Raw genomic sequence first — 14711 nt, forward strand, 5'->3', positions numbered from 1 at the left:
GGTTTTGGTACCAGGATGATGGTGGCCTTGTAGAATGAATTTGGGAGTATTCCTCTCTCTGCAATTTTTTGAAGAGTTTGAGAAGAATAGGTGTTAGCTCTTCTCTAAATGTTTGATAGAGTTCACCTGTGAAGGCATCTTGTCCTGGACTTTGGTTTGTTGGAAGATTTTCAATCATAGTTTCAATTTCATTACCTGTGATTGGTCTGTTCATGTTTTCTATTTCTTCCTGGTTCAGTCTTGGAAGGTTGTACACCTTTCTAAGAATTTGTCCATTTCTTCCAGGTTGTCCATTTTATTGGCATATAGTTGCTTGTAGCAGTCTCTTATGATCCTTTGTATTCCTGCGGTGTCAGCTGTAACTTCTTTTTCATTTCTAATTTTATTGATGTGAGTCCCTTCCCTCTTTGTCTTGATGAGTCTGGCTAAAGGTTTATCAATTTTATCTTCTCAAAGAACCAGCTTTTAGTTTTATTGATCTTTGCTATTGTTTTCTTTGTTTCTATTTCATTTATTTCTGCTCTGATCTTTATGATTTCGTTCCTTCACCTAACTTGGGGTTTTGTTTCTTCTTCTTTCTCCAGTTGCTTTAGGTGTAGGGTTAGGTTGTTTGAGATTTTTCTTGCTTCTTGAGGTAGAACTGTATTGCTATAAAAATCCCTCTTAGAACTGCTTTTGCTGCATTGGGTCATTGTATTTTCATTGTTATTTGTTTCTAGGTATATTTTGATCTCTTGGTTATTTAGTAGTGCATTGTTTAGCCCCCATGTGTTTCTGTTTTTTACAGTTTTTTTTTCCTGTAATTGATTTCTAATCTCATAGTGTTGTGGTGGGAAAAGATGCTTGATACGATTTCAATTTTCTTACCTTTACCGAGGCTTGATTTTTGACCCTAGATGTGATCTATCCTGGAGAATGCTCCATGTGCAGTTGAGAAGAAAGTGTATTCTGCTGCTTTCAGGTGGAATGTCCTTTGAATATCATAAAAGTCTATCCGGTCTAATGTGTCACTGAAGGCTTGTGTTTCCTTATTAATTTTCTGTCTGGAGGATCTATCCATTGGTGTAAGTGGAGTGTTAAAGTCCCCCAGTATTATTGTGTTACTGTCGATTTCCCCTTTTATGGTTGGTAGCATTTGCCTTATGTATTGAAGTGCTCCTATATTGGGTACATAAATATTTACAACTGCTATATCTTCTTCTTGGATTGATCCCTTGATCATTATGTAGTGTCCTTCCTTGTCTCTTATGACTGTCTTTATTTTGAAGTCTATTTTGTCTGATGTGAGTATTGCTACTCCAGCTTTCTTTTGATTTCCATTTGCATGGAGTATCTTTTTCCATCCCCTCACTTTCAGTCTGTATGTGTCCCTAGGTCTAAAGTGGGTCTCTTGTAGACAACATACATATGGGTCTTATTTTGGTATCCATTCAGCCAGTCTGTGTCTTTTTTTTTTTTTTAATTTATGTTTGGCTGCATCAGGTCTTGGTTGCGGAATGTGGGATCTTTGCTGAGGCATGCAGGATCTTTAGTTGTGGTGTGTGGGCTCTTTGTTGTGGTGCACAGGCTTCTCTCCAGTTGTAGCACGCAGGTTTTCTCTTCTTTAGTTGTGGCACGCAGGCTCTAGCTGAGGTGTGTGAGCTCAGTAGTTGTGGCACGCAAGCTCAGTAGTTGTGGAACACAGGCTTAGTTTCCCCACAGCATGTGGGATCTTAGTTCCCTGACCGGGGATCAAACCCGCGTCCCCTGCATTGTAAGGTGGATTCTTTAACCACTGGACCACCAGGAAAGTCCCCAGTCTGTGTTTTGATTGGAGCATTTAATCCATTTACATTTAAAGTAATTATCGATATGTATGTTCCTATTACCATTTTCTTAATTGTTTTGGGTTTGTTATTGTAGGTTTTTTCCTTCTCTTGTGTTTCCTGCCTAGAAAAGTTCTTTTAGCATTTGCTGCAAAGCTGGTCTGGTGGTGCTGAATTCTCTTAGCTTTTGCTTATCTGTAAAGTTTTTTTTTTTCTCCATCAAATCTGAATCAGAGCCTTGCTGGATAGAGTGATCTTGGTTGTAGTTTTTCCCTTTCATCACTTTAAATATATCCTGCCACTCCCTTCTAGTCTACAGAGTTTCTGCTGAAAGATTAGCTGACAACCTTATGGGGATTTCCTTGTATGTTATTTGTTGCTTTTCCCTTGCCGCTTTTAATATTTTTTCTTTGAATTTAATTTTTGTTAGTTTGATTACTATGCGTCTTGGTGTGTTTCTCCTAGGGTTTATCCTGTATGGGACTATCTGTGCTTCCTAGACTTGACTCTTTCCTTTCCATGTTAGGGACTTTTTCGACTATAATCTCTTCAAATATTTTCTCAGACCCTTTCTCTTTCGCTTCTTCTTCTGGGACCCCTATAATTCAAATGTTGGTGCATTTAACGTTGTCCCAGAGGTCTCTGAGACGGTCCTCCATTCTCTCCATTCTTTGTTCTTTATTCTGCTCTGTGGCAGTTATTTCCACCATTCTTTCTTCCAGCTCACTTATCTGTTCTTCTGCCTCAGTTATTATGCTATTGATTCCTTCTAGTGTATTTTTAATTTCAGTTATTGTGTTGTTCATCACTGTTTGTTTGTTCTTTAGTTTTCCTAGGTCCTTGTTAAACGTTTCTTGTATTTCTTCCATTCTATTTCTGAGATTTTGGATCATCTTTACTATCATTACTCTGAATTCTTTTTCGGGTAGATTGCCTATTTCCTCTTCATTTATTTGGTCTTGTGGGGTTTTACCTTGCTCCTTCCTCTGCAACATATTTCTCTGTCTTCTCATTTTGTCTAAGATACTGTGTTTGAGGTCTTCTTTCTGCAGGCTGCCCCCAGTGAGTGAGGTTGGTCCAGTGACTTGTGTAGGCTTCCTGGTGGGAGGGACTGGCACCTCTGTTCTGGTGGGTAGAGCTGGACCTTTTCCCTCTGACGGGCAGGGTCACATCAGGTGGTGTGTCTTGGGGTGTCTGTAGGCTTAGTACAACTTAGGCAGTCTATCTGCTAATGGGTGGGTTTGTGTTCCTGTCTCCCTTGTTGTTTGGCATGCGGTGTTCAGCACTGGAGCCAGCAGGCAGTTGACTGGAGCCAGGTCTTGGAGTTGAGATGGGGACCTCCAGGAGAGCTCTCACCAATTAATATTCCCTGGGGCCAGAAATTCTCTGGTGTTCCAGCGTCCTAGGCTCTGCTCTCCCACGTCGGAGACTCAGGCCCAACCCCTGGTCTGGGAACCAAGGCCTGGTACCCCACAAGCCACACAGCTTGGAAAAAAAGGGGAAAAAATAAAAAGAAAAGAAGAAAAAGGGCGGGAAGAAAACAAATGAAAGCGAACAAACAATACCCAAGACAAATGGCAAAGACAAAAACAAGCAAACAGAAACAGAAACAATTAAAAAAACAAACAAATGAACAAACAAAACCCCAAATGGTAAAAGCAAAACCAAACAAACAAAAACAAAAAGCCAAACACATACACATACAAAATAAGAAACAAAAACAGAGAAAACAAAAAACAAGAGAACAACCAGATAAACAAATGAATCCCAAAACAAAATCAAACAATTAAAAACAAAACTAACAAAAACAAAAAACAAAAAACAAAAGCAGAATGCAAACTGAAGGAAAAAGCAAAGAAAACAGAACACAAAAATGAGAAAAAAAATTATAAAAAAGATAAGAATAGAACAAAGGAAAGAAAAAAATAAGGAAAAAACAGAACAGCAAAAAAGTAATGCAGAAATAGAAATATAAAAGAATTAAAAATATATTAAAAAAATTTTTACACTAAATAAAAAGTAAAAACAAATTAAAAAACAGAAGAACAGAACAAAACAAAACATAAAAAAAACAGTAATAATTATATTTTCCTGGGGTCTCAGCTGTCAGTGTCCTTCTCCCCACTGTGAGTCACAGCCAACCTTCACCTCCCCAGGAGGCCCTCCAAAACCCCTAGGTAAGTCTCTGGTCCCTCTGTGGGCACTGTGGGGGCAGCTCAGACTCTGACCTGGCCCAACTCCCACGTGTACTAGTCCCCAAAGACCAAAGCTGCTAGAGCTAGACTTATTTCAGTTATGGGAACACTCGTCCACTCAGATATTCCACAGATGCAGGGTCTACCAAGCGGATTGCAGGGATTTAATCTGTGGTTTGTGCAGCTGCATGGAAAGGCTTTTTTTCCTCTTCCTTAGTCGCCCCACCCCTGGGGCTCATCTGTGGTTTTAGCCCCACCTCTGCATGTGGGCCATCCACAGGAGTCTGCTCCCGAGGCTGCCCTGGAGCACTCAAGTCTGCCCCGGTGAGGACAGGACGTGGAGGTGGCACAGCTGCCTGGTTTGCAGGGGCCCTGCTGGCGACAGGTGTATGGGAAAGCTGGCAGCCATGGGCGCGAGAGATCTGGCCCTAGTGGGAGCCTTTCCTAGCGCCTGGCAGCTGGTACAAGAAGGTCAGCCCTGGTGGTGTCTTTTCCTAGCACCTGGCAGCAGGCATGAGAATGTCAGCTCTGGAGGAGGCTTTTCCTAGCACTTGGCGGGGCAGAGGGCCGGCACATGGGGAGAGGCTGCAATGGTGGTTCCACCCCCTGCGCGTCACTCAACAGTGGCGCCTTGCTTCTATGGCAGTCTTGGTTTCCTCCACAAGCATTTCCAGTTGCAGATTACCTCTCTCCCATCCCCTCTGGCTGTCTCCTTGCAGCCAACAGCAGTCCTCCCCCGGGTTTGTTCTCCAATCCCCACGTTCCAGCTCTCAGCCCCCATGTGCACTGGTGGAACATCCCAGTCTGGGATGCACAGGGCTGTGGCACGGACAATCTGTGTAGATCTTACTCTGTCCTATCTGCCACAGACCAGCCGTTTCATGCTCCTCTGACAGCCTCAGATGATCCCCTTCTGTCCCAACTGATTTCCTCATCGGTGAGGGGGCTTCTCCAGATACAGGAACCTCTCCTCTGTTTCAACTCCTCCCCAAGTGCGCAGATCCCATCCTGCTTCCTCTCCTCTTCTTTTTCCCTTCCTTCTTTTGTCTTACCCAGTTATGTGGGGATCTCTCTTGTCCTTTCCAGTGTCCAAGGTCTTCTGCTAGTGTTCAGCCAGTGTTCTGTGAGAACTGTTCCATCTGTAGATGTATTCGTGATCTATTTGTGAAAAGAGATGAACTCCAAGTCCTCCTACTCCTCCACCATCTTGGTTTAGCAGCATACAGATTTTAACATTGTATGTTAGCAGTAATTTATTCCTTTTTTACTGCCGAGTAGTGCTCCATTTTATGAATATGCCATAATTATTTTTTTACCCATTTACCTATTGACAGCAAGTGGGGTTGTTTCCAGTTTTGGACTACTGTGAACGAAGTTACTATGGACACTCCTGTGCAGTCTTTGTATGGACATATTCTTTCATTTCCCCTGGATTTCTAAGAGTAGAAGTGCTGGGTGGCATGGTACCTGTATGTTGAACTTTTTTTTACAAACTGCAATCTAGTTTTGCAAAGTGACCATTATAGTACATCCTTATCAGCAATGTATGAGAGTTCCAGTTACTATACCTTATTGCCAACACTTGGCATCATCAGTCTTCTTAATTTTAAAACAGGTATACAGTGCTATTGCGTTGTGGTTTTCATGTGCATTTCCCTGGTAGCTAATTCTAAATATTTTCATGAGCTCATTGGCCATTTGTATATATCCTTTAGTGAAGCATTTCTTCAAATATTTTGTCCATGTTTTCATTTAATTGTATTATTATTGAGTTGGTAAGTCCTTCATATAATCTGAATACAAATTCTTTGGCAGACAAATGTACTGTCAACATTTTCTCCCATTCTGTGTCTTGCTGTTTTTCCTCTTAACTTCTGAAGAGCAAACTACCCCTTGACACACACACTTTGGAGACTTAATTATCCCAAAACTATTGGTGGACGGTCAATGATTTTCTCCACTGAAGTGACGTTTCACCTATATCGTATACTGAATTTCTGGACTTTTAATCCTGTTCCATTGGTTTGATTGTCTAATGATGCACCAGCATTACACTACTTTAACAACTGAGGTTATATAACAAGTTTTAATATGTAGGAAGGAGTGTCCCTGCCCTTATTCTTTAGAGTTTTCTTGCTATTCTATTTCATTTATTTTTCCCTGTGAACTTGACAATAAGTTTACCTAGTTAAAAGAAAAACTCCCATTAGGATAGTGTTACATTTATAAGTTCATTTGTAGATTAATTAATTTGTAAATTAATGGAGAACTGATATATTTAGAATACTGAGTCTTCCTACATTAGTTAGCTATTGCTGTGTAACAAGCCATCCCAAACTCTCTGGCTTAAAACAACAACTATTTACTTAGCTCATGATTCTGCAGGTGGACAACTTAGGCTGTGCTCACCTATGCAATTTTTCTGGTCTAGCTGACCTTGACTGGGCTTGCTCATGTACCTGTGGTGAGCTAGTGGGTAAATTGGAGATATCATTGGCCTTACTATGCTAGTTAGAATTTCTAGTACTATATTCAGTAAAAGTAGCGACAGTGGACATTCTTGCATTGTTCTTAATCTTAAAAAGAAAGCATTCAATCTTTCACTAATAAGTATGACATTAGCTTTAAGTTTTTTTAAACAGATGCTCCTTATCAAGTTGAAGGTGACAGTATATTCTACTGTTGAGTAGAATGTTCTATAATATGGATTAGATTCATAATTTGATGGTGTTGTTGAGTTCTTCAATAACCTTGATGATTTTTTATCCAGCGTTCTGTCAATTGTTGAGAAAGGGATGTTGAAGCCTCTAACTGTAATTGTGAATTTATCTATTTCTCCTTTTAGTTCTATGTTTTTAGTTCATATATTTTACAACCTTGTTGTTTGCTGAATATATATTAAGATTTCTACATCGTTTTGATAATTTGACCCTTTTATCATCAAAGAATGTTCCTTTCTGGTAATTTTCTTTGCTCAGAAGTCTACTCTATATGATATTAATATAGCCACTCCTGCTTCCTTACAATTAATTTTTCCACATATATTTTTTCTATCCTTTTACTTTCAACCTGCTTAATCATGTTTAAATTGGGTTTCTTGTAGATGGCATATAGCTGAGTTCTGCATTTTAATCCATTATGCCAATCTTTGTCTTTAACTCATGTCTTCAGACCCTTTACAGTTAATCAAAATATCGACTTAAGTCTGCCATTTCTTCGTTTTCTGTGTTTTCATTTCTGTTTTTTTCTTCTTGTCTTACTGTAGGTTACCTCAACATTTTTTTGTACTTCATTTTGATTTAACTATGTTTTTGAGTGTATCTTTTAAATAATATAGCTTTTTAGAGGTTGCTCTATATATAGACATACACACACAAATATATATACTATATTTTATATGTGTGTGTATATACATGTATACATTCAGTCTACTTGTATCATTTAGTTTGAGTAAAATACAGAAATCTTACCTTCCTTTATCACTCCCCATTTATAATACAATTGTCATAATATTTTTTCTATATATACTTAGAACTATTAAATAGTGTTGTATTTTTTTGGTTTCAACTGTCAAACATAACTTTAAAGACTCAGGAGTAAAAGGAAAATATATTGTTTTTACTTGTGTCTTTGTTTACCATGTTTTTGCTTCCTGACATTGTCCCTTTATCATTTCCTCAGTTTACAGAACTTTTAGCCATTCTTTTAGGATAGGTCTGCTAGCAAAAAATTCTCTTACTTTTCCTTCATTTGAGAGTGTCTTGATTTCCCTTTCCTTCCCAAAGGATATTTTCTCTGAATATAGGATTCTGTATTGACAGTATTTTTTAGCCTTGGAAAATACTCTGCCACTTTCTTCTGGCCTCCATGATTTCCGATGAGAAACTGGCTGTCATTCGAATTGTTTTTCCCCTATAGGTAAGATGTCATTTCTCTCTTAGTGCTTTCAAGATTTTTTTTCCTTGTCTTTAGTTTTCAGATGTTTAATTATGATGTGTTTTGGTATGAACTTCTTTGTTTGGGGTTCACTTGGCTTCTTGAACCTATAGTTTCAGGTCTCTTGCCAAGTTTGAAAAGTTCTGGCCATTATTACTTCAAGTGCCTTTTCAGCCCTTCCTTCTTTCTCCTTTCCTTCTTGGACTCCAATAACAGGAATGTTAGATTTTGTTGTTGTTATTATAGTCACACAGGTCTCTGAGGCTATATTTACTTCTTCAGTCTATTTTCTCTCTGTTGTTCAGATCAGGTAATTTCTAGTTTTCTATTTTCCAGTTCTTGCTTCTTTCCTCTATCCCTTCCATTCTGCTATTGCACCCATTCACTGAGCTTTTGGTTTATTATATTTTCAACTTCTAAAATGTCCATTTGATTCTCCTTTATGTCTATTTCTTTGCTGAGACGTTCTAATTCTATTTTTTCATCTGTTTTAGGTGTGTTTGTAATTGCTTGTTGAAGCATTTTTATTGTGACTGCTTTAAAATCTTTGTCCAGTATTTCCAACATGTGTGTGTCATCTTGGTGGTGGCATCTGCTGATTGCCATTCTTTTCATTCAGTTTGGTATCATCCTGGTTCTTGGTATAATGAGTGATTTTTTTTTTTTTTTTTTTCTTTTTGCGGTATGCGGGCCTCTCACTGCCGTGGCCTCTCCCGCTGCGGAGCACAGGCTCTGGACGCGCAGGCCCAGCGGCCACGGCTCACGGGCCCAGCCGCTCCGCGGCACACGGGATCCTCCCAGACCGGGGCACGAACCCGCATCCCCTGCACCGGCAGGCGGACTCTCAACCACTGCGCCACCAGGGAGGCCCTAATGAGTGATTTTTAAATAAAAACCTTGATACTTTAGGTGTTATAAGACTCCAGATTTTGTATAACCTTTTGTTTTAGTTGGTTCCTCTGATACCACTCCAGCAGGGGACAATACCTTGTCACTAGCAGGTAGAGGCAGAAGTCCAGGTTCTCCACCTGGACACCACTGACACCCAAGGTGGGGAGTGGGGTCCTTATTATTGCTGGAGAGGGGCCAGAGTTCTGGCTTCCCGCTAGACTACCACTAATACCTCCTTTGATGGAGGGGTACAAGTCCCTCCTTTGTGCACTCATGTGGCCTATTGGGTGGTATTAAAAGTCTTGACTCTCCACTGGGCTTTCTCTGAGACCACCCTAGCAGGGATCTGAAAGGGAATCTCATTACTGCCAGGTAGGAGTGGAAGTAGAAGTCCAGGCTCCCCAGTAGAAGTCCAGTGTCAGTGATTTCCACTGACACTGCAGTGGGGAGGGCCTCATTAGTACCAGTGGGTGAGGCCCAGCTGACTACTCTCCAAGAAAACTGTCAAAGTTTCACATCTGAAAGGAGTCAGTGGAGATTGTAGCTCATCCCCGCCCCCAACTTTAAAAACAAGAAAAGCATGGCCCAGAGAAAGTTAATGACCACCTGAAGTTACACAGCTAGTTTGTGACATGGCAAGGATAAAATCTAGTTTTCCCAAATCTCTCCATAGAGCTTTTTTTTTAATCACAATGCCTCTTTTTTTTTTTTTTTTTTTTGCGGTACGTGGGCCTCCCACTGTTGTGGCCCCTCCCATTGCGGAGCACAGGCCCCGGACGCGCAAGCTCAGTGGCCATGGCTCACAGGCCTAGCCGCTCCGCGGCATGTGGGATCCTCCCAGACCGGGGCACGAACCCGTGTCCCCTGCATTGGCAGGCGGACTCCCAACCACTGCACCACCAGGGAAGCCCTGTTTGTTTTTAAAGAAATAATTTTTTCTCAAATAATTACCTGCCATACACCAATACTGGCTGAAGGTTCTGAGAATGGGCGTTTGAAGACCCTGCACATTTTTAAGGCATCTGAATTAACTTCGGTGAGATTATTCAGCACAGCAAAGGCAGCTGCCAGTGGGTAAACACAGGAGAAAAGGCTCACATAACCAAACTGCAGGAATAACTCCAAATAATCATCAAAGGTGCCCTGAAAATTTAAAAAAGAAGAAAACAGGCATTGTTTTAATATCATTTAATAAGAATAGTCTTTTGCAATACTATTCAAGGCATGAGCATCTAACCAAAAAAAAAAAAAAAAAAAAACTCGAAGAGTTTCTCCCAATTCCTTCTTCTCAATAACAGAATTTCCTTAAATTCAAAGACAACTTTATATTAAAGTCCCTAAAATGAAGAATAAAAAAATGATTTAGCTGCTCATATCATGTCAAATCACTGGATTATTACATTTTTCCCCCTAAGGTAAATAACAGCAAAGCTAAAGAAGTTTGCTCTTGACCAAGTAAAAAGAAATGATCCAGGATCATTATTAGAAATCTTACATTATGGTCCCTTCACATCATGGGTACCCCAGTGTCTCAGCCCCTGACCCTCCATTAAAAAACTGATGGTGGTGATGCCAGCGAAACTGGCAGAGTAAGAACCTCCAGAAGTTTACACCTCCATAAAAGCAAACAACAGCAACAAATGACAAAATTTGTCAAAATCAACTTTTTCAGTACTCTGGAAATTAACTAAAGGCTTGCAGCATTCAGGGCAGCATTTAGTCAAGAATAACAGCTCAACCCTGTGGCATTTTAACTTACTCTAGTTTCATATCCTGCTCCCCAGTTCTGCAGCAGCCTCAAAGAATAATAGCATGCATTCCTGTGCCAGAGGGAGGAGAATGGGGACACAGATCTTTGAAAGCCTCATTCCCAAAGGGAAATCATTACTTGACCTGGCTCTAGAAGACCCCACTCAAAAGGCTTGTCTCTATTTAACTGCACAGTCTTCCCAGCGCTAAAGGCTCCTCCCCCAGGGATGTTAATTGAATGCTTTAACATCAGTCTGCTTGAGGTAAAGGGTAGCAGCTGGGGCAAACAACAGACTAGCCAGGGAGCCCAAAAGAAAAGGCTGAAGAATGAGATATCCACAGGGGGTTTGCAAAGCTCCCACATTTTCCTGGGAATTGAGAAGATGAGGCACATGCAGAGGATCACACATAAGCTTAGGAAAGGTCTGAGAAAGGTCTAAGATCTCACCTCTGACTGACGCTGAGGCTCTGCACAAGCAGGAAGTGAATGCTAGGGCAGAATTTTAAACTTCCTGGCTTAGTATTGAAGGTATGCCCTAACACAATAACAAAGACCTAACAGACATGTATAAAACATTCAATCCAATAGCAGAATACTCATTCTTCTCAAGTGTACATGGAACATTTTCCAGGATAGATAATACGTTAGGCCATAAAACACTTCTCAACAAATTTAAAAGGCTTAAAAATCATACAAAGTATCTTCTCTGGCCACAATGGAATAAAACTGGAAATCAATAACAGAAGGAAATTTCAGAAATTCACATACTATGTGAAAATTGAGCAACGTACTCCTAAAAGAAACCAATGAGTTAAAGAAGAAATCACAAGAAAAATTAGTAAATACTTTGAGGTGAATGAAACATACCAAAACTTAAAAAGATACGGTAAAAGCAGTGCTCACAGGGAAATTTATGGCTGTAAATGCCTTTGTTAAAAAAGAAGAAAGATCTTAAAAAAACTGAACTTTTCATCTTAAGAAACCAGAAAAAGAAGAGTAATCTAAACCTAAAGCAAGCAGAAGGAAATAAATAATAAAGATTAGAGTGAAATAAATAAAATAGAGAATAGAAAAACAAAGAAGAGCAATAAAACCAGAATTCGGTTTTTTGTTTTTTTGCGGTACACGGGCCTCTCACTGCTGTGGCCTCTCCCATTGCGGGGCACAGGCTCCGGACGCGCAGGCTCAGCGGCCATGGCTCATGGGCCCAGCCGCTCTGCGGCATGTGGGATCCTCCCGGACCGGGGCACGAACCCGTGTCCCCTGCATTGGCAGGCGGACCCTCAATCACTGCGCCACCAGGGAAGCCCCAGAATTCGGTTTTTTGAAATGATTGAGATCAACGAAAAATGACAAACCATTACCTAAACTGTGCAAGAAACAAAGAAAGACTCAAATTACTAAAATCAGGAATGAAAGAAGGGACATTACTACTGACCTTTAGGGTCAGTAAGGGGAAGAATAAGTAGGAAGAATTATGAACAATTTGAGATAGAAAGGAAGGGGCAGGGTGAAACCATTAAAAGAATGACACAACCATTAAGAGCAGGATACGACAAAAACTGGTTAGAACCTACTAGGCCCAAGATGGTGGAAGAGTCAACTTCCGTAGACCTTGAACCTCATTATACACTCACTGTAATGCATTAGCATATGCTAAACAACACGCCCACAGGTGCCATGACAGTTCCAAGGCTGCCCATAAAAGGCCAAAAAGTGGGCAGTGCCCCAACTCCTGGAAATCCCTGCTGCTTCTCCAAGATAGCTAGAACATTCCTCCCACTCATTAGCCTATGAAATTTCCCAGCCCATGAAAACTAACCATCACCACAACTCAGGGTTGCTCTTGCCTTCTGAGACAGCCTACACTCTTGTCTATGGAGTGTATATCTCTCTAAGTAAACGGGCTTTTAGTTTACTATGGCTCCCTCTTGAATTCTTTCCTGTGTGAAGCCAAGGACCCTTACTTGGCAGCCTGCCCCAGGGACTCACTCGAGACCTGGGACATGACAACAATTATATGCCAAAAATAACATTAAATAACCTTGATGAAATGGGTAAATTCTTAGAATGACACAAACTATCAAAAGTGACTCAAGAAGAAACAGAACATCTAAACAGACCTAAAACAAGTAAAAAGATTGAGTTAGCAATCAAAAACTTTGCACAAAGAAAAACCGAGGCCCAGACAGTTCACTTGTGAATTCTCTCAAACACTAGAAGAAGAATTAATACTAATTCTTCACAAAGTCTTCCAAAAAGAACAAGAGGAAGAAACACTTCCCAACTCATTCTGTGAAGCCAGTACAACCTCAATAGCAAAACCAGACAAAGACTTCATAAGAAAAACACAGACCAACACCCCTGAATAAAGATATAAAAATCCTCAACAAAATACTAGCAAGGTGGATCCAGCAGCAGAGTAAAAGGATTTTACACTGTGATCAAGTGGGATTTACCCCAGGATCGTAAGATTGGTTCAACATATAAATATCAGTCAATATGATACACCACATTAACAGTTTTATTGGTATACATGTATGCATGTATAAATATATTTAATCATCTCAACAGACACAGGAAAAACAAAGTACAACACCCTTTCATAATAAAAACACTCAACAAATCATAGAGTAGTAAATCTTCCTGACCTTGGATTAGGCAATTGTTTCTCAGACATGACACCAAAGGCACAAGTTACAAAAAACAGAGAAATTGGACTTCACCAAACTTTAAAACTTTTGTGGATCAAAGGGCACCATCAAGAAAGTAAAAAGATAAACAACAGAATGGGAAGAAATATTTGCAAATCATATATCTGATAAGAAATTTATATTCAGAATACATGAAGAATTCTTGCAACTCAATAACAAAAGGGCAGATAACCCAATTTAAAAATGGGCAAAGAATGTGAATATATATTTCCCCAAAGAAGAGATACAAACAGCCAAAAATCACATGAAAAGGTGATTAATATATTTAGGCATTAGGAAAATCCAAAGCAAACCCACAATGAAATACTACTTTACACCTACTAGGATAGCTATCATTTAAAAAAAAAAAAAAAAAAGTGAGGCTGTGGGAAAAAATGGGACCCCACTCGTGGATGGTTGGAATATAGAATTACCACTACTTTTGAAAATAGTCTGGCAGTTCCTTAAAGTTAAACGTTGAGTTAACATACGACCTAGCATATGGCAACATGTGTTCATATAAAAACTTGTACAAAAATGTTCACAATGGCATTATTCATAATAGCCAAAAAGTGGAAACAATCCAAATGTCTACCAGCTGATTAATGGATAAACAATACGTAGTATATCCATACAGTGGAATATTATTCAACCACAAAAAAAGGAATGGGGTACTGGTACAGGGTACAGCGTGAATAAATGTTAAAAGCATTATGCTTAGTGAAAGAAGCCGGACACAAAAGGTCACCTATTACATGATTTCATTTATATGAAATGCAGAGAACAGGTAAATCCACAATAACACAATGCAGATTAGTGGTTGCCAGACTAGGGGAAGATGTTACTGCTAATGGGTATGGGGGGCTTGGGGGTCGATGATGAAAATGTTCTGGAATTAGATAGTGGTGATGATTGTACCACCTTGTGAATTTACTAAAAACCTCTAAATTGTACATTTTTAAATGGTTAATTTTATGGTATGTGAATTATTACCTCAACTTTTTAAAGAAGTTTAAAAAAAAAAGCTGTTAGTAACAAGGAAGCTCCCCAGAATCACCCTAGTGGAAGTAGCAGACACATCAAAGAGGCAAAAAGAAAAAGGAGTCCGCAGCAGAAAAGGGGGAAACCAGGAAAGCATGATGAAATCCCTCTGAAACTATATTTAAAAACCTTTCTGATATGCTTTAAAAGGTTTAGTCCAAAGGAAGAAAGGAGCAAAAGTCATTACACACCCTTGATTTGCGGGTAAGAGATATAAACGGTAAGAGGTGAGTTATTTCGTGTCTTTAATAACTGGAAAAAGGCGCCTGCATTGAAATGGGATGCCTGGTCATTGGTGACTCTGACTTGTCACCTGAGTAACTCCTTGACTGGACCCAACGGCCTGCTGCTCACATCCTGATCCAAGAGGGGCTGAGCAGCACTCTATGTGGTACAGTGA

General features: G+C 39.9%; 1 protein-coding gene across 1 annotated transcript in view; it reads right to left on the bottom strand.

The window, feature by feature from the left end:
• ANO10 (anoctamin 10) overlaps positions 1 to 14711 on the bottom strand; it is a 242559-nt gene that overhangs the window by 173981 nt on the left and 53867 nt on the right. The window contains exon 10 of the mRNA XM_081246957.1: positions 9779 to 9970. Within this exon, the coding sequence (XP_081103083.1) occupies positions 9779 to 9970 (192 nt within the window). The remainder of the gene's footprint in view (positions 1 to 9778; positions 9971 to 14711) is intronic.

This window comes from Mesoplodon bidens, assembly GCF_964165515.1.
Source record: "Mesoplodon bidens genome assembly, chromosome: 10".
NCBI classification, from domain to species: domain Eukaryota; kingdom Metazoa; phylum Chordata; class Mammalia; order Artiodactyla; family Ziphiidae; genus Mesoplodon; species Mesoplodon bidens.